The sequence below is a fragment of the Eretmochelys imbricata genome, chromosome 6, assembly GCF_965152235.1.
Source record: "Eretmochelys imbricata isolate rEreImb1 chromosome 6, rEreImb1.hap1, whole genome shotgun sequence".
NCBI lineage: Eukaryota > Metazoa > Chordata > Testudines > Cheloniidae > Eretmochelys > Eretmochelys imbricata.
The window spans coordinates 92,161,798-92,186,079 of NC_135577.1; the positions used below are offsets into that span (position 1 = coordinate 92,161,798).

General features: G+C 43.8%; 1 protein-coding gene across 1 annotated transcript; it reads left to right on the top strand.

Annotated features, from left to right (window-relative positions):
* The first annotated feature begins 372 nt into the window (after positions 1 to 372).
* On the top strand, positions 373 to 23,330 carry CIPC (CLOCK interacting pacemaker). Its single transcript, XM_077819184.1, is given in 6 exon segments — positions 373 to 509; positions 5,925 to 6,151; positions 11,122 to 11,334; positions 14,614 to 14,783; positions 18,956 to 19,241; positions 19,243 to 23,330. Coding segments are annotated over 4 exon segments (1,179 nt in total). The 5' UTR covers positions 373 to 509; positions 5,925 to 6,151; positions 11,122 to 11,198; the 3' UTR covers positions 19,830 to 23,330.
* The last annotated feature ends 952 nt before the right edge of the window (positions 23,331 to 24,282 follow it).

Below are 24,282 nucleotides of genomic sequence, written 5' to 3' on the forward strand. Positions count from 1 at the left end.
CCCCCGGGCCAAGAGTACAGCAGGCTGCGGGCACTGTGGCCCAGCATAGCGCCTCGCTGACGCACACACAAAGGGGTGGGCGCACTAGGGTCCCTCCCCTCCGTCCTTCACATCTAGGGCAGCAGGTGGCGCCAAAACAAAACGGACTGCAGGCCTGGCTGCGCGTGCGCAGCAGAGCCGTTCAGCTCCGTCACCCAGAAAAAGGGAGAGTCTGGGGGCTCGTTCTGCGCAAGCGCGCTGAAGCTACCCTGGAGGTGACACAATGTTAAGCCTAGAAAAGTCAGTTAAAGCCCCTCCACCCGCCATCTTAGGTGCAGGGAAAGGCGGAAGTGGTGGGCGGGGTCGCACAGATCCCCACCCACTCCAGGCTGGAAACGGAAGAGGTCCCGCAAGACAGGGCTTCTCTCGGTGACGTTTGTACTCTATGTTGGCGGTCGGACGCATGCGCCGCTTGGGAGGGCTGGCGGAGTGCTGCTGGAGGGGGAGCCGCTAGTAGCACCTGTGCGCAGGTGGGTGGTGAGGGGTCGGGGCAGCGGGGGGGTTTCCGGATTCGGTGAGCCGCGGGGGGCGAGGCGAGGTGGGGGGCGAGGGAGCCTAATGGGGGTGGGGAGCCCAGAGGGAGGCACTAGGGAGAGCGGGATGGGAGGGATGGGAGGGATGGGGGTGAGGGGTATACTCAATGTGGGGGCTCAGGAGGGATGACGTGTGGGTGCATGGGGGGGCTTGAGGTGGCGGCCTTATGGGGACATAACGGGGTCAGTCTGGGGGGGGGGGGATTTAGGGTGTAGCGGAGAAGAGGACCAGGGAGCGCAAAGAGGTGATCCGGCGTTGGGGTGTCCAGCGGGCACCCAGTTTGGGGATGTGCCGCACGGGCGGTGGTGGGGCCCTGCTGCTGCCTGCTGGTTTAGCCGGGAACACGTGAGCCTTGAGAAATGGTGGTATTGATAATGACACCACTTCCGTGCGCTGTTCTGAGACGATCCCACCTCTTACTCGAAAGTCCTCCCTTTTTAATGATATGTCTGTTACCGATAAAAGTCCTGGAGACTGAATTCCTCCCCTTATCCCTGGAGGGAGCCCTTCCAGCACAGAGGAAAGGCAAACTGGTGTGGCAGCTTCCACTGCCGAGCTTCGGTGTGTAAATTGCTGCCTTCCCTGTGCTTAGATTGCTCACAAGGTCATCAGTTCAATTTATACCAATTATGATGGGGGGTGTTTTTGTAAAGTAGACTCCTGCTCACTAGGCTTGGACTACCTGTTTATTTCAAGTGTGCCACTGAGCAACTGCTGGATGGTAACAGCTTTCATTGACTAAGTGATCTGAGCCTGACTAAAAGCAGTGAATTAAATTTATGAGCTTTAGTATTGTATTAAAACTCCGGAGTTGCATAGCTCCTAGTGCTTTAAAAAAAAAAAAAAAGAAAAGAAATGGTGTAGGGGATAATGAGCAAATGTTATTGCTCTCCTTTCACACTTCCAAATTTTTCCCATTTCAGTGATACTGTGATCGAGCCCAAGGTGAAGTATTCCTGTTTTACCCTTTCCTAATCTCTTAAAGGGATAAACCCTCCAATGTAACTCAGTCTCTTTGGTTAAATTGTTCAATGGTTAATGTGTCTTATCAGTACATATAAACTGATTTTAAAAAAATGCCCCTATCTGTCTCAGGGAGGGATAAGTGATCAAGAAAGAGATCGGAGTAGTGATTCCATCTCTCACATACACGTAGTTGGGCCACTAATGTGCAGTTACTGAGTGATAAATGACTGAAGCAGAATCCTGGGGTAAATATTTATTTTCAGTGAGTGATAGCACTAGATAAAGTGAATAAGAGATTAAATGTCAGATCATATTTTCATTTACTTTAAATATTAATTTCACCTGTGAAGTGTGAATCCATCAGATATGTATTTTCTCAAACTGTATTTCCCCATCAGTAATAAAAATTCCTCAGTAAGAACTTAACTAATGATTCTGTTAATGATGCACAGACTGGGGTAGAAGAATCTGGCTTGCTCTTCCGGGTTACATTGGCTTTGTAAATGCTAACAGGTCAGCAGATGTGATTAAACATGCAAATAGCAGAAATGGAGCTGGGGGGAAGGATTGTTAAAGATATACTCTTACACTAAGCATTAGTCTGTCTATCTTAATTTTACCTAGTGTTAATCGCCATAGTATCTCAGCACTATTATCTACTTAACCTGTGTAACTCACTGCCACAAGATGTCAAGGCCAAGAACTTACAAATATCTAAATTTCTTAGAAATTCTGCTGTGGATAAGGAAACCACCCGCAGTTATTAGAATGAAAATTTGTAGTGGATACGAATACTTATGCGTCAAGGCATAAGTCAACTACTAACTGTCATGAGTTCAGAAGAAACTTGTTATGAGTAGGTTTATTCCAGTACAGGGTTTATTGCGTCATCTTGCATTGTCCGCTTTTGGAGACTGGACTTCATAGACCACTGGTCTGATCCCTTATAGAAATTCCTCTGTTCCCATTTTACAGTTCCCTTTTCATACCAGAACTATTCTCTAAAGCAAGGGTGGCCAACCTGAGCCTGAGAAGGAGCCAGAATTTACCAATGTACATTGCCAAAGAGCCACAGTAATATGTCAGCAGCTCCCCCTCCCCATTAGCTCCCCCCCCACGCTCCCAGTGCCTCCCGCCCACCGGCAGCCACACCCATCAGCACCTCCCCTTCCTCCCGATCATCTCTTTTGTGGCATGCAGGAGGCTCTGGGGGGGAAACGGGAACGAGCGAGGGCATGGCAGGCTCAGGGGAGGGCGCGGGAAGGGGTGGAGTGCGGGCAGGGCCAGGGGTTGAGCAGTGAGCACCCCCTGGCACATTGGAAAGTTGGTTCCTGTAGCTCCAGCCCCAGAGTCGGTGCCTATACAAGGAGCTGCATATTAACTTCTGAAGAGGTTGGCCACCCCTGCTCTAAAGCAACCACACTAGAGAAAAAAATTGCTTTTAAAAACACATTTCCTACCTGTGTAACTAATAACATCTAAGAGTAATAAAATATAAATAACTTCTAAAACTGATTTTTAGTGTGTTTATGCAAATTAGTCAGTCTGGCTCTCTTTTTGTTTCTCGTGCATTTGCACAAATCAGTTGTCTGTGCTGCAGACACTGCAAAGGAATGTTTGAATCCAAACATGCTGTGTGGTTTTTGTTTTTTGTCTTTAAATCATGAAAACATTTATGGAAAAGCATTAGGCTTAATAAGTTCCTCTGTCCTGTCCTCCCAAGGGTTGGATATTTGACTGATCCAAAAATAATTGGTCAATTGACCAGTCAAAAATAGTCAAATGTGATCAAAGCACGAATATATTAGAACAGCAAAAAAAAAAAAAAAAAGTAAGATTTTTATGGTATCCAGTAGGCTTAGCCTTAGATACTTATGCATGATTACAAAAAACTTGATTATGCATGATTACAAAAAAGTTACTTGAGTTATTTTAATTCAGAAAAATGTGAAACAATTCAATAAAATTGTAAAAAAAAGGAGAGACATTAGTATTACCTTTTAAAACAATATTAGGTTAGCATTTAAATGTAAATGTTGTTCAAGACTGAACAGTTAAAGAACAGATGTGAAATTAAACAGAAATGAAATGCATAGCGACTATAAAAGAGAGCCATTTTAAAATGCACTTATGCTAGATAGCAGCTCAATTCTTCACGCAGCTTAATGGCTATACATCTATTCTCTTTGTGTTGAAGGAGGAAGCTCCTGTCTACCATTCCCTTTTGAATTCATTTCTGTATGTTTGTCTAGTCAGTTTACATTGTAGGCACTTGGGGGGCTGAGACCATGTCTTTTAACTTGTTTAATGTACTTTATAAACAGCCATGTACGCTGATAGCTGGGTGAACAACTAAAGATATAAGTATGTATATTGTTTGTTTAGAAGATTACAATCAATCAAGATGTTAAATTTTCAGTTAGTTCTCCTTTTTTCCCCCAACAGTAGCATTAGCATGTAGTTAAATGTCTTACTAACAGATGAGACCATGATGCAATAAAAAAGTAGGCCACCACCTACATTAGGGTATTCTTTCTCAAATATTTGACAGTATTTGCCAATGGTCTAATAATAGGCGTTCAGGTGATGCTATTTAACCAGTCATATGATCAGCTTGCCAACACTAGTCCCCTCAACTTTCTCTTAACAAAAGTCTGACTTACCTTATCTTCATTTCCAGCATTTTCAGAGGTTTGAGTTATGCCTGTCCTACTCTAAAAGGGCAAATTGAAGGACGTGGGGTGTGGGAAGTACTATCTTAATTGTACCTTTTTTATGGTTTTCATAGTATAATTTCAAACTTTAATGTTCTGAAAGGGTGTGGGAAGAAGAGGCATTTCTGAAGCCATGTCTGTGCCAGGAATATACCTATTCTTACGAATATAGATATACCAGTATACTGTACTGGTAAAATGCTTCTGATGTGGACTCAGCTTATTCCAGCAAAACTGTACAAAACAAGCTACACTGGCAAAACTGTGTTTTTTCACAAATAGCTGTGTCTACAATGGGAGCTTTTGTCAGCATAACTATGTTGATCAGGGATTGCACCCCTATCCAACATAGCTATCCTGGCAGAAGTCTTTAGTATAGACATGGCCTAAGCAACCTTAACTCCCCTTAGCACAGTGGTTTGGTTTGTTTTTGTTTGAATAATCTTCGGTTTTTAGTCAGTGCTCTCTATGTCGGGAAATGAGAATGGAGCTACATCATTAGTCTTCTGTCTACGCTTCAGTCCTTGAGGATGCATGATCATTCTGAAGATGCTTCCACTTCCTGAAGGTCTCCAATTAGCTCACTGACAGCATTCTTTGTAAGAAAATTAAAATATACATGAGTATTCCATTTTTCACAAAAGACCATTGATTTAATTACAGATAAGTTATGCATTTTATCTCCACTGTCTTATCTGGGTCACCATACTGTTGAACTTCACAGTAATCAAGTAGAGCCAGGCATTGCCTTTCCACAGTTCAATACAAGAAATTACATTTCCATTTACTAATTCACATGTCGCACGTAAGGAATTAGTAGCTTGTTTAAGAGTCTTTAAAGAGTTAGGAATATTTATGCAGAGAGTCTTCTCCAGATGAATCTATCATATAGTGTACTAAATAAACTCAAGTATGAAACAGTTTTAGTTCAGGTTTCAGAGGGTTAGCTGTGTTAGTCTGTATCAGCAAAAACAACGAGGAGTCCTTGTGGAACCTTAGGCCTGGTCTACACTACGAGGTTAGGTCGAATTTAGCCGCATTCGGTCGATTTTATAATGAATGCGTCTACACAACCGACCCCATTCTGCCGACGTAAAGGGCTCTTAAAATTGACCACTGTACTCCTCCCCCATGAGGGGAGTAGCGCTAAAATCGACCTTCTGGGGACTAATTTAGGGTATCGTAGACACAGCGCTGTGCAATTCGATGGTATTGACCTCCGGGAGCTATCTGAGAGTGCTCCAATGTGACCGCTCTGGATAGCACTTTCAGCTATGATGCACTAGCCAGGTACACAGGAAAAGCACCAGGAATTCTTGAATTTCATTTCCTGTTTGGTCAGCGTGGCGAGCTCAGCAGAACAGGTGACAATGCAGTCCCAGAATTGCAAACGAACTGCAGCATGGAGCGAACGGGAGACACTGGATCTGATTGCTGTATGGGGAGAAGAATCTGTGCAGGCAAAACTCTGATTCAGCAAAAGAAATGCTGATATATATGCCAAAATCGCACCATGCATGGTGGAGAGATGCTACACCATGGAAACACAGCAGTGCCGCATGAAAATTAAGGAGCTAAGGCAAGCCTACCAAAAGACAAAGGAGGCAAACGGTCACTCCAGATCAGAGTCCCAGACATGCTGCTTCTCTGATCAGCTGTATGCCATTCTAGGTGCTGGGGGGACCCTACCAGTACCCCAAAACTTTCTGTGGACACCTGCAAGGTGGCAGCCTCACGCAACACAGATGAGGATTTGGAGGAGGAGGAGGAGGAGAATGCGCAGCAGGAAAGTGGAGAATCCGTTCTCCCCAGCAGCCAGGACCTTTTCCTCACCCTGGAGCCAGTATCCTCCCATGGCCTATTGTTCCCGGACCCTGAAGGTGGAGAAGGCACCTCTGGTGAGTGCACATTTGTAAAAACACTACAGGGGTTAAAAGCAATAGTGTTTAATGTTTGATTTGCCTTGAAGAATTGGGATGCATTCTGGGCCAGTACAGCTACTGGAAAAGTCTGTTAATGTGTCTGGGGATGGAGCAGGAATCCTCCAGGGACATCTCCATGAAGCTCTCCTGGAGGTACTCTGAAAGCCTTTGCGGAAGGCTTCTGGGGAGGGCTGCCTTATTTTGTCCTCCATGGTAGGAGACTTTACCACACCAAGCCTGTAGCAAGTGGTCTGGAATCATTGCAGCACAAAGCATGGCAGCGAAAGGTCCTGGGTTTTGGTTGCATTCATGCAACGTTCGGTCTTTATCTTTCTGTGTCAACCTCAGGAGAGTGATATTATCCATGGTCACCTCGTTGAAATAGGGGAAGTTTTGTAAGGGAACAGTAATCCCTTCTGTATGGTGATCCACAACACATTAGACCCTGGGCATGCTGGGCTGTTTGCGCTTAGCTAAAAGGGATCACCCCGGAGAATAGCCACGTGGGGGTGGGGGAGGGGTGTGATGTAGATCCACCCCAAAACCACAGCCCCTCCTTTTAAACTGCAAACCCAACTGGCATTGGTTGCTGTGGGAGAGGAGGGCACTGCAGTTTGAAACTATTTCTACATGTTATAAACGCAGAAGAAGCCAATCCCACATACCCTTTGGCTTACCATGGCTGCCTGGAAACCAAATTCTGTTGCCCAGCCATGTATGATGTGTCACCATACTGACAGGCACTCAATATAAAAGGCAACGTGCGACCTTGTACCTAAAACACATGTACTGTCTGCTATTAATTGTTTGATTCACTGTAAAAGTCTCCCTTTTTTTCCTCAGAAAAGTATCTTCTTAAAAGTCTACTCTCCCTCTCTTCCCCCCTGCAGCTGCAAATGTTTCTTTGCTCCCCACATCAACTCCGTCCCTGAAGTTATTGCAGATTAGAAGGCGAAAAAATGCACTTGCAATGATATGTTTTCAGAGCTCATGCAGTGCTCCCACACGGATAGGGCAAAGCTGAATGCATGGAGGCATTCAGTGTTAGAGGCCAGAAAAGCATACAGTGAGCGTGATCGGAACATGAAGGAGGAGGTGCTGAGGCTAATGGGGGAGCAAACGGACATGATGAGGCATCTGGTAGAGCTGCAGGAAAGGCAACTAGAGTATAGACCCCCCTGCTGCATCCATTGTGTAACCGCCTGCCCTCCTCGCTAAGTTCCATATCCTCCTCACCCAAACACCCAAGAACGCGGGTTGGGGAGGATCCAGGCACCCTGCCACTTAACTCCAGGGGATGACCCAAGCAACAGAAGGCTGTCATTCAAACAGCTTTGATTTGTAGTGTGGCTACAATAAGCAATATGGCCTTGTCCTTCCCTCTTCCCCCATCCCCACCCCATTATCAAGCTCTTTGTACACCCGGGCTACCTTTTATTAGTCAGTGTTGTCGGTGATCTGAAGTATTTTTTTTAATAAATAATGAATGGATTCAGAACAATAGGGACTTTATTTCCTGTGCCAGCTATGGTCGAAGCGGGAGAAGGGGATTGGATTACAGGGAAGTACATTCACCAAAGGGGGCGGCTTTGCGTCAAGGACAAACACACACAACTGTCACACTGTAGCCTGGTCAGTTATGAAACTATTTTTCAAAGCTTCTCTGATGCGCAGCGCACCTCGGTGCGCTCTTCTAATTGCCCTGGTGTCTGGCTGTTCAAAATTGTCTGCCAGGTGATCTGCCTCAACCTCCCACCCTGCCATAAACGTCTCCCCCCTTACTCTCACAGATATTATGGAGCACACAGCAAGCAGCAATAACAATGGGAATATTGCTTTCACTGAGGTCTAACCTACTCAGCAAACTGTGCCAGTGCCCTTTTAAATGTCCAAAGGCACATTCTACCACCATTCTGCACTTGCTCAGCCTATAGTTGAACTACTCCTTACTGCTGTCCAGGCTGCCTGTGTACGGCTTCATGAGCCATGGAAGCAAGGGTCCCTAAGGATAACTATTTGGCATTTCAACATCCCCAATGGTAATTTTCTGGTCTGGGAAGAAAGTCCCTTCTTGCAGCTTTCTGAACAGCCCGGAGTTCCGAAAGATGCGAGAGTCATGCACCTTTCCTAACCATCCCACGTTGATGTCGGTGAAACGGCCTTTGTGATCCACTAGTGCTTGCAACACCATTGAGAAGTACCCCTTGCAGTTTATGTACCCTTTGGCAAGGTGGTCCGGTGCCAAGATGGGGACATGCGTTCTGTCTACCGCCCCACCACAGTTAGGGAACTCCATTGCAGCAAAGGCATCCACTATGACCTGCACGTTTCCAAGAGTCACTACCCTTCTTTCAGAAGGGTATTGATTGCCCTGGCTACTTGGATCACAGCAGCTCCCACAGTAGATTTGCCTACTCCAAATTGATTCCCAACTGAATGGAAGCAGTCAGGTGTTGCAAGCTTCCACAGGGCTATCACCACTCACTTCTCAACTGTCAGGGCAGGTCTCATCTTGATATTCCTTCACTTATGCATGCAAAAGTTTCGCAGCTACTGGGAATCATCCCATACTCGCAACGCTATGCGGTCCCACCAGTCTGGCACACAGGCACAGGTCCAGAATCGGCGTTTTACTGTATCAGCATGCCCCAATGCCGCCATGATATCCCAATTGCCACATCCCGTGCTTTCAGGAACGTCTGTGTCTATGTCATCCTCACAATCTTCTTTGTGCTGGTGGCTCCTAACTAGGCTCTGCACATACTGCAGGATAATGCGCAAGGTGTTTACAATGCTCACAAAAGCAGTGTGCAGCTGAGCGGGCTCCGTGCTATGGTGTCTGCATGGACAAACCAGGAAAAAAGGCGTGAAATGATCGTTTGCCGTTCCTTTCAGGGAAGGAGGGGAGACTGATGACATGTACCGAAAACCATGTACCTCCCATGTCTTAAGGATGACACTCCTTAATACATCCAAGAATGACATTTGCCTTTTTCACAACAGCATCACACTGTTTTCTCATATGCAAATTGTGATCCACTTTACCCTCCAGACCTTTTCCTGCAGAACTGCTGTCTAGCTAGTAATTCCCCTTTTGGTATTTGTGCATTTTATCTTCCCTTTCTAAGTTCACTTTGCAGTTTATTGGATTTTATCTTGTTGATGTCAGACCAATTCTCCAGTTTATCAAGTGTACATGAATTTTGGGTTCCCAATTTGAAAGGCCTATGGCCTGACTTTTTTGGAGCTTAGTATTTTATAAAACTGTGTTTTTCAGAGCACAGCTATCTGAGAGCAGTTGCTGTTCTGATTTCAGCAGTTCTGCAAATCAGACCCCAGGTGTCTCAAAATGGGTAACACACAGTTAATGGTTACTTGTCATAAAACTGTGTGGTAGAGATGGGGATAAAATCCAGTTTTCCAGAGTAGTGTTCCACTGACTCTGCGACTTTAGCATTCTTTTAACATCCCTGAAAAAACCAATATTGTAGTCATGTAGAACCATATTGATTCCCATAGTTCTTGGGCTTGCTGCCTCAGCAGCCCCTAGCTGCTGGGAGGAACAACTACAGAAAAAGTCTTGCTAGCCCCAGAGGCATGCTCAGTGTAGCTCAGGGGTCTCAAAGTCCCAGCGCGAGAACCTCGCCACTGCGGCCCATGGAGGAAGACGCATGCAGCCACGCTGCCGGCTCTGTCTGCTGCAGGTGCCGCCCCCCACACCTCCCATTGGCTGGAGGAGAGTGACAGAGATGGCATCACTAGTTGCCGGGCAGAGTCAGCCATGGAGGTAGCATCATTAGTTGCTGGGCAGAGTCAGCCATGGAGGCTGCGTCACTTTTTTCCACAATGAATGTAAACAAGTAAAAATACCGAACACAACTATTTGATGCACACCTTGCTGCAATCCTGAAGGTTTCAACTGCTCAGTCACTGAGGCCAAATGGCAACAAACTGAAAGAACTTGAAGCGTTGCCAGGTGTCTGGCAAACACTAAAACACTCTCTGGCAGGCAAAGAATTGTATAAAGTTGTATGACAGTTTTATTATTTCTAAGAAATTTGAAATAAAAAATACAATATAAACATTTTCTTTTCTGAATGCCATCTTCAGTGACATTATTGGCTCACTGGGAGGATTTGAGGACCGGCACTGGCCCTAAGGTAAATTGAGTTTGAGATCCCTGGTGTAGATGAAATCTTGGGAGAACTTAGCTGTGAATTCCAACAAGTCTATACTGAGCATGCATGAACTCAGATTTTCAGAGGCTCACAACTTGGCCAAACTTAGGTGGACTTTCACAAAGATGATAAAAGGCGCATCCTTGACACGAGGGCAACTCCCCGGACAGATGTCAAGTTTGTGCTCCAAAGCATGGAGGAGCTAGAGATTCTCAGTGAAATAGTTGTAAGAATTCTTAACAACAAAACAAAACATCATTTTGCCTAATCTCATTCTGAGAAATGGCTGAATAACTTAGCTGTAACTCTTTGTTTAAAAAAACCAAACCAATAAAACTGCTTAGCCTGAGGCAGACACCCAGCATGGAATATTTCAACCCAAGCAGTTTGGTAAAGCTAAGCAACTGAAAACTAGGTTGTCTAATGTAAATTGTCAGGCAACCTTACCTATAGGCATCTTTTTTAGCACAGCCTATAATAATAATGTGTGTTTGTGTTTTTAGCACTCTAGGTTATAAAGTTTAGAGAGGGAGGTTTACAGGGAATAAGCTCTGCTATTATTGACAGTCCATGTACTGACCTGAATTTTTTTTTATAAAAATGGCAAATCTAGAGCTGGATGTTAGATAACCAGCTCTGTTAATATAATTCAAGGGCTTGTCAGAAAAAGATGAGCTTCTCTTATTGCAAAGCTTATTCTGCATCAGTGGAATTAGCTTCCTCAGCTTCAGAGGGACTTGTTTTTTGCTTTTGTTTTGTTTGTTCCAGATCTCTTCCTTTTCCTCCTCCACCCCCACCCCCAATGGAAAAAGTGTTGACAGCTCTGTCTCCAGCACTGTAAAAGAATGGAGAGAAAGTACCCACCTAGAGAGAGCCCCAGAACGCTATTAACCAAACTGGGCAATGTGATGGACATGAAGAGATTGATGCATCAATTCAGCATAGCAGCAGCTGAATCTGACAAAGAATCTGGATTCTCAGGTTTAGAAAAATATAATTAACTTTCCTCCTGTTATTTCCTTTAAACTTCACAGTTTGCTTAACAAACTTATATTTTTACAGTTCAGAAAACTCATGTGGAAGGGTGGGATGACTTTTGTGTATAGGGCAAGTTTGAAAATCCTGTGACTACTAAAACCTTCAAAGCCAAGCTTTATACTCTTCTAAAGCTCATTTTGTCAATCTGCACGGTATTGGGGCTTATTTGAGTCTCTATTTCTAATGGGCATATTTTTCATTTTAGCTACAGTCTAGAAAAAGGGGCTCCTATTTGGTCCTTGCATGACCTATTGAGTTACACGTGACCAGAATGTCAAACAGCCTGTTACACTAGAAAGTAATTTCTGTAAGGTTGATTAAAATGGCACATCCACATACAGTTTTAATACACACCAAAACTATGCAATGATCTTTCCTTTTCATGAGAAAAAATAATTCTATTTGTGAAAGGTGAGTGATTGAAGGAGATAAGAGGCCCTGGGTACAAAACAGTCACAGCAAACTGGCAGTGCAAGATTCTGCAACACTGTCCTACCTTAGTATGCTTTAATAGATTTAATAGGCATGAAGGCAAAGTACAATCCTTGGCCTCTCTGAGACCACACCAAGGGTGCCAGTTGTGAGGAAAGATCCACATAAAAAAATACCCATCACTGAAAATTACTAACTAAAATCAGGTTTCAGAGTAGCAGCCGTGTTAGTCTGTGTTCACAAAAAGAAAAGGAGTACTTGTGGCACCTTAGAGACTAACAGCTTTATTTGAGCATAAGCCTTCGTGAGCTACAGCTCAGTTCATTGGATGCATTCAGTGGAAAATACAGTGGGGAGATTTATATACATAGAGAACATGGAACAATGGGTGTTACCATACACACTGTAACCAGAGTGATCACTTAAGGTGAGCTATTACCAGCAGGAGAGCAGGGGCGGGGGTGGAACCTTTTGTAGTGATAATCAAGGTTGGCTGTTTCCAGGAGTTGACAGGAACGTCTGAGGAACAGTGTGGGGGGGAGATAAACATGGGGAAATAGTTTTACTTTTTGTAATGACCATCCACTCCCAGTCTCTATTCAAGCCTAAGTTAATTGTGTCCAGTTTGCAAATTAATTCCAATTCAGCAGTCTCTCCTTGGAGTCTGTTTCTGAAGTTTTGTTGTTGAAGTATTGCCACTTTTAGGTCTGTAATCGAGTGACCAGAGAGATTGAAGTGTTCTCCAACTGGTTTTTGAATGTTATAATTCCTGATGTCTGATTTGTGTCCATTTATTCTTTTATGTAGAGACTGTCCAGTTTGACCAATGTACAGGGCAGAGGGGCATTGTTGGCACATGATGGCATATATCACATTGGTAGATGTGCAGGTGAAGGAGCCTCTGATAGTGTGGCTGATGTGATTAGGCCCTATGATGGTGTCCGCTGAATAGATATGTGGACACAGTTGGCAACGGGCTTTGTTGCAAGGATAGGTTCCTGGGTTAGTGGTTCGGTTGTGTGGTATGTGGTTGCTGGTGAGTATTTGCTTCAGGTTGGGGGGCTGTCTGTAAGCAAGGACTGGCCTGTCTCCCAAGACCTGTGAGAGTGATGGGTCGTCCTTCAGGATAGGTTGTAGATCCCTGATGATGCGTTGGAGAGGTTTTAGTTGGGGGCTGAAGGTGATGGCTAGTGGTGTTCTGTTATTATCTTTGTTGGGCCTATCCTGTAGTAGGTGACTTCTGCATACTCTTCTGGCTCTGTCAGTCTGTTTCTTCACTTCAGCAGGTGGGTATTGTAGTTGTAAGAATGCTTGATAGAGATCTTGTAGATGTTTGCCTCTGTCTGAGGGGTTGGAGCAAATGCGGTTGTATCGTAGAGCTTGGCTGTAGACGATGGATCGTGTGGTGTAGTCTGGATGAAAGCTGGAGGCATGTAGGTAGGCATAGCAGTCAGTAGGTTTCCAGTATAGGGTGGTGTTTATGTGACCGTCGCTTATTAGCACCGTAGTGTTCAGGAAGTGGATCTCTTGTGTGGACTGGTCCAGGCTGAGGTTGATGGTGGGATGGAAATTGTTGAAATCATGGGGGAATTCCTCAAGGGCTTCTTTTCCATGGGTCCAGATGATGAAGATGTCATCAATGTAGCGCAAGTAGAGTAGGGGCATTAGGGGACGAGAGCTGAGGAAGCGTTGTTCTAAGTCAGCCATAAAAATGTTGGCATACTGTGGGGCCATGCGGGTACCCATAGCAGTGCCGCTGATTTGAAGGTATACATTGTCCCCAAATGTGAAATAGTTATGGGTGAGGACAAAGTCGCAAAGTTCAGCCACCAGGTTTGCCGTGACATTATCGGGGATACTGTTCCTGACAGCTTGTAGTTCATCTTTGTGTGGAATGTTGGTGTAGAGGGCTTCTACATCCATAGTGGCCATCCACAGCCTTAGCAACAACTCTGACATCATAATCAAAAAGGCTGATAAAGGAGATGCTGTCATCATCATGAATAGGTTGGAATATGAACAAGAGGCTGCTAAGCAGCTCTCCAACACCACTTTCTACAAGCCATTACCCTCTGATCCCACTGAAGGTTACCAAAAGAAACTACAGCATTTGCTCAAGAAACTCCCTGAAAAAGCACAAGAACAAATCTGCACAGACACACCACTGGAACCCTGACCTGGGGTATTCTATCTGCTACCCAAGATCCATAAACCTGGAAATCCTGGACACCCCATCATCTCAGGCATTGGCACCCTGACAGCAGAATTGTCTGTCTATGTAGACTGCCTCCTCAGGCCCTACGCTACCAGCACTCCCAGCTATCTTTGAGACACCACTGACTTCCTGAGGAAACTACAATCGATCGGTGATCTTCCTGAAAACACCATCCTGGCCACCCCCCAGCTCTCCTGCTGGTAATAGCTCACCTTAAGTGATCACTGGTTACAGTGTGTGTATGGTAACACCCATTGTTTCATGTTCTCTATATAAATCTCCCCACTGTATTTTCCACTGAATGCATCTGATGAAGTGAGCTGTAGCTCACGAAAGCTTATGCTCAAATTTGTTAGTCTCTAAGGTGCCACAAGTACTCCTTTTCTTTTAACTAAAATCTGAGGACACTGAGCAGCCATCAGACAATGTATGAAGCCCATGTTAGTTGGTTTCCAAAATCAGATTAGCAGCATTATGCACAATCTGATTGAACAGTGTGGAATCAGGAAATAGGTGGGAGGTTAGAAAGTGTGCTGCATATAAAACAACTAATAACTGGACTTCGCATCTACCAGACGGAAGTTCAGGGTGTCTGAGTTCTGTGGAGCTGACCAACTCAGAGAATATGCGGAATGCATTGTGTTGGAACACAGAGGATGGGCCCTGGCTCTACTCACTGGCCACAAGCAATTCCTTCCCAGCACTTTCTCCTGTGGTCGTAAGGAAAAATGTACTGGTCAGACAGGTGGGGGGCGGGGGAGAAGATAATATATTGGAAAGTATGTTTTCCTTTCAGAAGTGCGCTTTGCAAATAACTCTTTTTTAAAGGGTGATGTTCATCTAACTCGTTGCTATACTCATAGAATCATAGTATCAGTAGAAGATCTGTTAGAGTGAGTATGTGCCTGGCCAGAGGCAGGCTAACATCAGCAAGATAGATCAAACGTAAGATTCTTAATGCCTCATATACGTTTGTTAAATCTCTTTATTTTAAAGGGATCCTGGAAAGATAAAAGACATATTTAGAAAAAATACTAATTACCTCAGATTATTTAAATGAAAGAATTTTAGAAATCTAATGTACTTTCTGCATTGATGCTTTACTACTCCTAGGGGAATTCTGTGCCAAAAAATTTAAAATGCTGTGCAAAATATTTTAAAATTCTGCAAACTGCATATTTTATTTGTCAAAATAACACAATATTAAAAAAAATGCCAGTTTCAGTTATTCTGGTAATATATTTCAAATTACCTGTCAGCAAGTATGTCTGTAACACAGATGACAGATTCAGGAAATGTTTTTTGACAAATAGATTCCTTACTTGGCATAATAATGCAGAACTTTGAGTAATAATTCATTTAAACTACAATACAGAAACAGTGCAAAGGCTTGTGGGAATTACTCATAATGGAGGAGCTGAGGGAGACGGAAGTAATTGCTGGGAAGGAACCTGGGAGTGCACGTGGAGGGTTGTTGGGTGTGGGTGGCAGAAGTATGGAGCATGGCTTTTCTTGGGTGGGGAGAAGGGATTGTGAGGGAGTTGGGGCGCTTCCCCCATGCAGATGCTGGTTCACCCCTAGCCTCTCCCATTCAATCAGGCGCATCTGCCACTGTCCCCATGTGGCCCTGCACCACCACTCCCAATCAGCCCCTGGCTCAATGCTGTCCCCCAGCTAGCTCCTGTGCCCCTGCCCCAGTCTCCCACCCCCCACTAGCCTTTCTGAACCCCAGTTTGTGTGACCTCCCCAACACCCCCATGTGTCCCGCTCTGTCCATCCCCCCCCCATATGTGGCCCCGTGGGCAGGGTGCTGTGAGGAAGACCGCCTCTCCCCCTCCTTCTCCACGGCTGGCTGAGCCAGCTGCCTTCTCTTCTGGCACCACAATGGCCGCTGGTGGGTGAAAAGTGTACCTGCAGTGCCTTCTTGGCTGTAAGTATTTCTACGTTTGGGGGGGGCGGAATCTGCGGGGGACATGAATTCTGTGTGTGTGCAGTGGCACAGAATTCCCCCAGGAGTATTTTATTCAGCTTAGACAGTGAAACTAGAATAGTTAGTTTCACTTGCTAGATCTCAAGTATTTAAGAAGGCTTTTGGATTTTGGGTTCCAATAGTATAAGCAAATGGTAAAGTGTAATTCAAAATCAATAAAATATGAAACCATCTCTGCTTATATTTGTTTTTGTCAAAGCTTTTTCTGTTCTAATCTATATTTTTGTGTCTAAATTAAGATGATTAGGAGCAAAATGTTAAACAATTACTAAATAAAAAGTAAATTTCAGGCCTTAAGTTGTAACAACTGGGTGAACTCATTAATTGATTAGTTTCTCTGCCACGTTGTTCTGTCAGGCTATGAGCACATTGTTAGCCACTTGTGAAAAATGTGCAACTTAAAATAAGGTGTGGGAGAAACCATGTTTTTAACTCTCTCATCAGAGCGGGACCAACATTTCTTCAGCCCTCCATCTGAGTGAAAAATTCCTGAAAATGCAGTGGGGACAAATGGATGGGAAGCCTCCAAGGAGAAACCACAATCCAAGTTTAGACTCCCCGACTTGCCTGTGAGATCTGACAAGCTCACAGCCCAGGCTGGCATGGTTGAAAGCAAATCTGGTTAAACTTCACTATTGATATCCAACGAGAGAGTGAGGCTCTGTTAAGATGTGCAATGAAAGAGATGTCTGGAGTAGGCTTTTATAGGGAAGTCAGTTCTTTAATCTCCACAACATGCTCTCTTTAGCTTGACAAAAGACTGTGTGGTCGTCCCCGTGCCCCCCAAAAAACATTCTTGGAAATGTGGACAAACTGTTTAGGCAAATGCACAAAGCTCCAATCTGATAGGGGTTAGGCAAGCTTCACCTTCTGGTGCCTTTAGGGTGAGAGATGGAAAATGAAATACTGGCTTTCTTGTTATGCTAACAAACTTCCCAGGGCATATTGCAAGCAGAACTTTACCATTTTTTATAATATACCTAAGTTATAGAATGTTGTAATGTAGCAGAGTAAGGGAGAGAAATTAAGAATAAACAAGGAAGACAGTCCATTGTGTCATAGATCTTCATGTCCAAACCTCTTTATATTAAAATAAAGAGGGAGTCATGTTAAAGTAAAATGGAAGACTTTACTTCAGCAAACAAAAACAATGGATATAGGTTAATGATCATGAAATGCATTCCTGCCTCAACCTGTAATAACTAAGCAAATTGGAATATGTTAGGTCAGTCAACTGTGTTGGAATTGTTCTTCGTGGAATGGTCCTTTTGTGCAAACATCTAGTAAATGACAAGCATTGCACCAAAGAGCTTGTTCTTTAAAGCTATGTCTGCGCTACCAGCTAGGAGAATGATTTCCCCTGCTTGTGTACATATACTCATGCTAGCTCAAGTATAAATAGTAGTGTAGCCACTATAGCACTGGCAGCAAGGCTGAACACAAACTTGCCTGAAATTGTTGGGTATGTGCTTGACTCTGCTGCTGCTACCCTTGCTACCGCAGCTCCGTTGCTATTTATACTTGCGCTAGGTTGATGAGCGATATTATGAGTATATGTACATAAGCAGGAGAATTACACCCCCTACCGCTTGCTGTAGATGTAGCCTAAGGCTTCAAATTCTACAGCCCATCTGTATATCTAAGGTATTTATGGACCCCCTATTACCATAATCTCTGAGCATCTCACGATGTATTTATCCCCACAGCACCCCTCTGAAGTAGGAAGGTAATATTATTCCTATTTTACAGATGAGAAACAGTTTCTCTGCCTCTAAGTGGTTTGCCCAAAGTAACACAGGTCGCTTATGGCATAGCAGGGAATTGAACTGGAGCCTCTTGAGTCCCAGGTTAGCATCCTAACCACAGGATCATCCTTCCTCTGCTGTTTGCTGTTCATCAAAGCACTTAATTGTGTGGTAAAGTGCTTTGCTGAATACAGATGGACTCTAGCTCATGTTCGCTGCATTGACATCTAAGAGACCCGCCATTAAAGGTAGATGAGACAAACAAGTGGGAGGTAGGGTGGATGTCTTAGGACAGGTTTAGCTGAGGGCACAATTTTGAGCCAAAAGAGTATCAATGTGGTAAGTGATTTTTTTTTTATTAAATCAAGATTGTTGATGTTACAACCCTGCCAATTTAAAAAAATGAAATATTTGTAACTTTTGGACGGAAGCACAGGTGTTTTTCTCCCACAGTAATGGATTTTAAGCTTTTCAGCACACAAAGTTGCACCAGTTTAACCAAAGGTGTGGTGTTGAAAGGGTGCAACTTTGTGTGTAGAGCAGGTGTTTCTCCTGGGGCTAGTAGACATTACTTCAAGTGCTAGGTTTTTGTATAATATATGGTTTCAATAAATTTTAAAACTGCAGCACTTGTTAGTGACTACCTACTGTGTTAGAAATAACCGAGACTGTTTCAAGCACTTGCTGTAAGAATAGAAGTGACAGGATTAGAGTTCCTATGTCTCAACTAATATAAAATTTAAACTTCTAGATAGAATGTTTGTGCAGCGTTCATCTGAATGTTTTTTTTTTTAAATCATAACTTTAAGTGTTGTGACTTTCTTTCAAAGTTTTCTGGACACTTGTAGTTATTATTCTCTTATTATATCCTCAAGCCCAGGGTTGCTGCCAGCTTGTGTTAGCATAAATAGGAATGCTAAAACGGAATGACTTCTAAATGTATTTGCTGTTCAGCAGTAAATAGATTCTGAATTACAGCTTGGTCTCTAGCAGTGTCACAAGAAGGGAAGAATGAATTTATACGAGGTAAAATCTACTCAGACTACATTATAACTGGCAGCATTTAGCAACAGCGTCTACAAGCATTGGCACCAGGCTCACCTGTTCTGATAAAGCTTTTCTAACATTTTTTCTTACACTGTTAGTTGTGATAATTCCACTTTTTCCACCCATACTTCTCAGGGAAGCAGTTCATCGCAGCTTCAGTCTTGGACTGTTCAGCCATCTTTTGAAGTGATTCCAGCTCAGCCACAGCTAGTGTTTCTTCATCCAGCCATCTCCCCTCCCATTAACCCTCATCTTGTTGGTGAAAAGAGAATTGACTCTACTAATTACCTGCCCATCCTGAACTCCTATGCAAAGACAGCACCACATCCCTGCAAAAGAGATCGTGTCTGGGATCTGGAGGAAAGAGGGAGAACCAGTGGACAGAAATGGCTTTGCACAGATACTAACTACTGTGTCCAGTAAGACTAGTTTATTGCCCCCTAGTGCTTGCCCCCAAGTATCACCAGACTTTAAGCCTGCTCAGGACTCTACTCAGCAGAGTTCTTCAGCTGTGATGGCAAGTGGAAAAATGTCAACTATTGATGGCTTTCAGTATATTTCTACTGACAAACAAAAGGCCCCAGGTTTGATTCCCTTTTCTCCTACTGGACTCCTCCAGATATCAGACTGCAAATCTCCTGAGATGGAGAATCCAGTACATCATATGGTGCAGTTAGCAACCTGCAGCCCACCTTTGGCAGCAGAAGAACTTTATACTACTCCTGAGCTATCGTTGCAGCAGCAACACAAGCGCAAGCGCTTTCAGAATACCTTTGTTGTGCTGCACAGGTCTGGATTGCTGGAGATCACCTTGAAAACCAAGGAGCTGATTCATCAGAACCAGGTAACCCAGATTGAACTGGACCGGCTGAAGCAGCAAACACAGTTGTTCATGGAGGCAATAAAGGGCAATGCTCCTCAGGCCTGGGCAGAGCTAGAGGCATCTCTAACGGGGTCAGATAAAGCTGACAGCAGCCTTGAGGCTTCTCCTACATATCCCAACATGTAACGCAAAAAATATATAGCTGTTCAAGTGACTCCAGTGCCTCTCTTCCTCTGTCTCAGGCTTTTACAAGAGCACTCTCTAAGTTTGAGGCTGCTTTAAAAACTCATTCACAAAGCAGCATGCCATTAATAAGATGTCCCAAATGCCAGTTGTGAGACTGGCACAATGGGAGGCCTAGGCTGGAATTAGTACTGCTTCATGTCACTGGGACTGAGCAACTGTGCTCTTCTTTGGACCATGAAGGTGTGAAAGTGCTATGATGTGATGTGTTCCCACTCTTATGATGGAGAACATTGCAAATGGCTCTTTCCTAGCAAGCATCTTTTTTCACCCCCTATCTCCAGACAGCCAATTCACAGAATGGGACAAAAGACCTAGTCTAGTGTAGCCATTTATGAATTGATATGGAAAGAGGAAACTGGATGGGTAACATAGTATCTCCAGCTTTGTGTTAATACTCCAAAGATATACGGTGGTCTTTCTTTTGGATAATCACCACATTGAACAAATGGAGATCTGCTTGCATTAAAGCTGCACTCCATACGTTGCATTGCTTGAGCAAAGTAGGGGTGGGGAGGTGAGGGGTATATTAGAAATAAATGTAATAGTTCTAGGCAGGCCTGTCAGCTGCCTATTTTAGTTTCTTTAAAGTTGAGAGCTGGGTGAAAATCTGAAAGCACTAGACATGCACTGGAAGTGTTTATTCCAAAGCACGTTTATTTGAACTGCCCGTTAACAGCTAACAACTGTACTAAGCAAGATGGCTTTGGATTTCCCAGGTATGCAATAAATTAAACACTGACTGTTACTTTAAAAAAAAAGAAGCTGTTATGTAATTTTTTTAAAAATTCATTACAATGAAGATTCTTAGATTCCAAGGCCAGAAGGGACCATTGTGATCAACTAGTATGACTTCCTGTATAACACAGGCTATAGAACTTTCCCAAAATATGTTCCTTGCTAGGCAGCTATGCATCCTTTGGTTTTTATCCAGTTTAGGAGAGACTCTTTTTTTGGCTGTGAAATCAGCTTGCTGAGTTGAAAAAAATGGTTGTACAGGTCCTAGAGTGAAACAAGCCCTGTTTTTCTTTTTATGAGAAACATCTGAGTGTATCACTAGAAGAGACACTGATCACTTTGGTGACATCTTCCCAAGAATATGACCTTGAACACTTTTTAATGTTCTCATTAGTATGAGTATTCTCATTCCCAACCTGCTAGTCTTGAAGCATGCACTTACACACTGATTCTGGTAGAGGCATTAGACCTTGGTGTTAGATGTACCCGACAGTCTTGTTTCAAAAGCTGTTCTACAGACATCTTCATATTGTGTGAATTTGACTTGTCACTCTCCTTTGTATTCCCTTCAACTTGAGCCATGTCTTTCAAATACTCCTCTGTATAAGGAGATTTAAAATATGCTAATCTAAGAATGAAGTGAACAGTCTCTCCCATTCTAAATTATATGATCAGAGTCTGATCCCTTTGGTTTCACAATGTTTTTCAAACAAAACTTGCATTTCATGTGATCAAGTATTGCCTTGACATTCTTGCATTCCTGTATGTATTTCAGTTTCTCAAAAAGAAACCTAAAAGCTTTCCAGTTAAAAAGTTTGAGTTGGCCTTTTGTCTTTAAATTCAGTGACATGACCCTTTCATCCTTCTAATGGCCTCAAATGAACATTGCATGAGGTCCTAAAGAATTCTCCTACAGCATTACTGTAACAAATGCCTTAGGAAACTTTGGAGGTAGGAGAAGAGTTTTTCCTTTTCAGCACCTGAATTAGTTCACTGAAAAGGAGTTGCATACATGCCTCAAGGCGGGATGGAACATGAAAGTCAGACTTGGACTGGCCTCTGGAGCTAGAGAGAGATTTCCCAGATGGCCCCAAGACTCTGTTCCCCTCAAAACCCAACTGAATGGTAGCTGATTAAGCACAATTCCAACTGTGGTGTAGAGCACCACCAAAGAAAGCATGGGGGTGGGGAGGAGCAGTTGATGGGAATTTGGCCAAAATCTTATGTGGGTTTCGTGTGTTGCCTAATATCTGAAGTTAGCTTGCTACTATTAACACATAGCATAGTGACACCAAATTCAAACAAGAGGCTGTATATGGCAGGAGGGCATCACACACTCCAGGCCAAAGACTCGGACACCTGAGCCTGCTAGAGAATCACAACAAAGTTACTGCAGTGGAGCTTCCAACCCCCTTATTGAAAGGGAGTAAAGGTTGTTCCCTTGATCTGAGTGATACAGGTGTTTGTGTATGGGATTGCAGAGAGGGGAATAGACATGTGAGCGACCTAGTCCTGCCCTCAGAGGTTCCTTCTCTTTCCTTGGAAGCGCTGCTTCTCCCATCTGAGGCTGTGGAGAATCCTAAATTCAGACCCTGTTTATTAAGAATGACTGTTCTAGAACGTGAAGTGATGGATCTAGAATGAACTGTGGACATTTTAGAGATGAAGGGGAATGGGCGGGGGGGGGGAGGGCAGAAAATTACCCTCCAACAGGATATAGTGTACTTCCTGATGTAGGAAAATCCTGGACAGTATAAATCTGCTGTAGCTCACACAATTTTATATAAAATCTATGTGAACATAGTAAAACTGTGAATAGAAGTTCAGCAACTGTTTAGAAATCATACTGCTTGTCAGAATCCAAACTTCTTATTCAGTATGTACTGAACGAGAAAAATCTAAGCTACTGAATAAATCTGGGGTCACCTAGGAATCATGTCCACAGATAAATTAGCAGTTAAGGTAATTAATGAAGTACACTGGAGGGCGCTGATTGTAGATATACAAAAGGCTGTCAAACCCCAGTTTACTCCTACGTCTTTTAGCTGCCTTTATTGCTGGAAGCCTTACTGAAGCTTTATATAGCAAAAGCTTTCCTACCCTAGCTGTAAGCTTAGTAAAATAAAAGGGCATGGAGCTATGGTGAGAGAATTCATTGGTTTTTAGTAGACTTCATCTGAAGCTGAAGCCAGTTCTAAACTGAATCCAGAAACAGCCTAGCAAGATTGTCCAGAAACTTAGCCTCTTCAATCAAACAATTCTGTAACCATTGGCCCTGCAGGTTTTGGAGGTTTTTAAAGCAAATTGTAGTTGATCCATAGATTTAAGAACCTAGACTTAAACCAGAGGTCCTGAGCTCTGAAAGGTCATCTAAACAGTTTCTGAGGCTTCTGCTGTTGGTCCTGCCACCAACTGGCAGAAATGACAAGGAAAGGGGAAGGTTGATGGGTCAACCAGACTTCTGCTTTCATGCAAGAGTTTTAATAACTTTATACATCTTGAATTTTTAATTGCTTTCATGAAGTTTTTTTTAAAACTTTGATAACTCTGGTTGAATGTAAATATTTTCTGTACCTTCAAGTGCATTGCAAAATCTGAATTCTGTAGTATGAGAACTTGATTACAAAATGTGATTTTTTTTTCTGTAAAGCTTTCTAGAGACTGACTGTGAAATATGAATGAAATAAAGTATGTGCCTGAAAAATTGTGGATTGCTATAATACTACTAAACTATGGAGTCCTTTACTGCAAAATACTCTCTACAAACACACTCCTGGGGGAATTCTGTGCCACTGCACACACACCGAATTCATGTCTCCTGCAGATGTTTTTTTTCCCCTGCAGAAAATACATTCTGCTGGAAAGGTGCTGCGGTTAAACCATTTGCCCACCAGGGGTTGCTTTGGAACCAGAAGAGAGGGCAACTGGCTCAGCCAGCCCTGGAGAGGGAGGGGGAGAGGCTGGTTTCCTCACAGCACCCTCCCAGCAGGGCCAGGTAAGGAGACACGGGGTATGGCGGGGACAGACACAGCAGTGAACACTGGGCTCCTGAGGAGGTGATACAGGCTGGGGTTCAAAAAGGCTAGTGTGGGGGGACAGGCTGGGGTGGGCACAGGAGGTAGTGGGGTGACAGCATTGAGCCAGGGGCTGAATGGGAATGGGGGTGTAGAGCCACATGAGGGCAGAGGGTGCAGGGACACATGGGGACGGGGGAGGAGAGGTAGCTGGGGGGGGTGGGGGGGGCAGGGAGTTGAAGGGGATTGTGGCAGATGTGTCTGACTGAAATGGGAGAGGCTTGGGGTCAGCTAGAGTCTTCATGGGGGAGGCTCCCCAACTTCCTACCAATCCTTTCTCTCCCCCCCCGCACAAAAAAAAAACCCCTTCTTCCCTACTTTTCTTCCTCTTAAGTTCACTCCCAGGCTCCTTTCCAGCAGTTTCTGCCCTCTCCCTCAGCTCCTCCATTACCCCTGATTCGGCCTAGCCTTTGCACTGCTTCTGAGGGGTGCAGGAAATACAGTTCTGTATTGTAGTTTAAATGAATTATTACTCAACGTTCTGTATTAATATGCCTAGTAAGGAATCTGTTTTGTCCAAAGAAGATTCAGGATTTTTTTTTGTCTGTATTGATACAGACATACTTTCTGACATATTTTGAAAT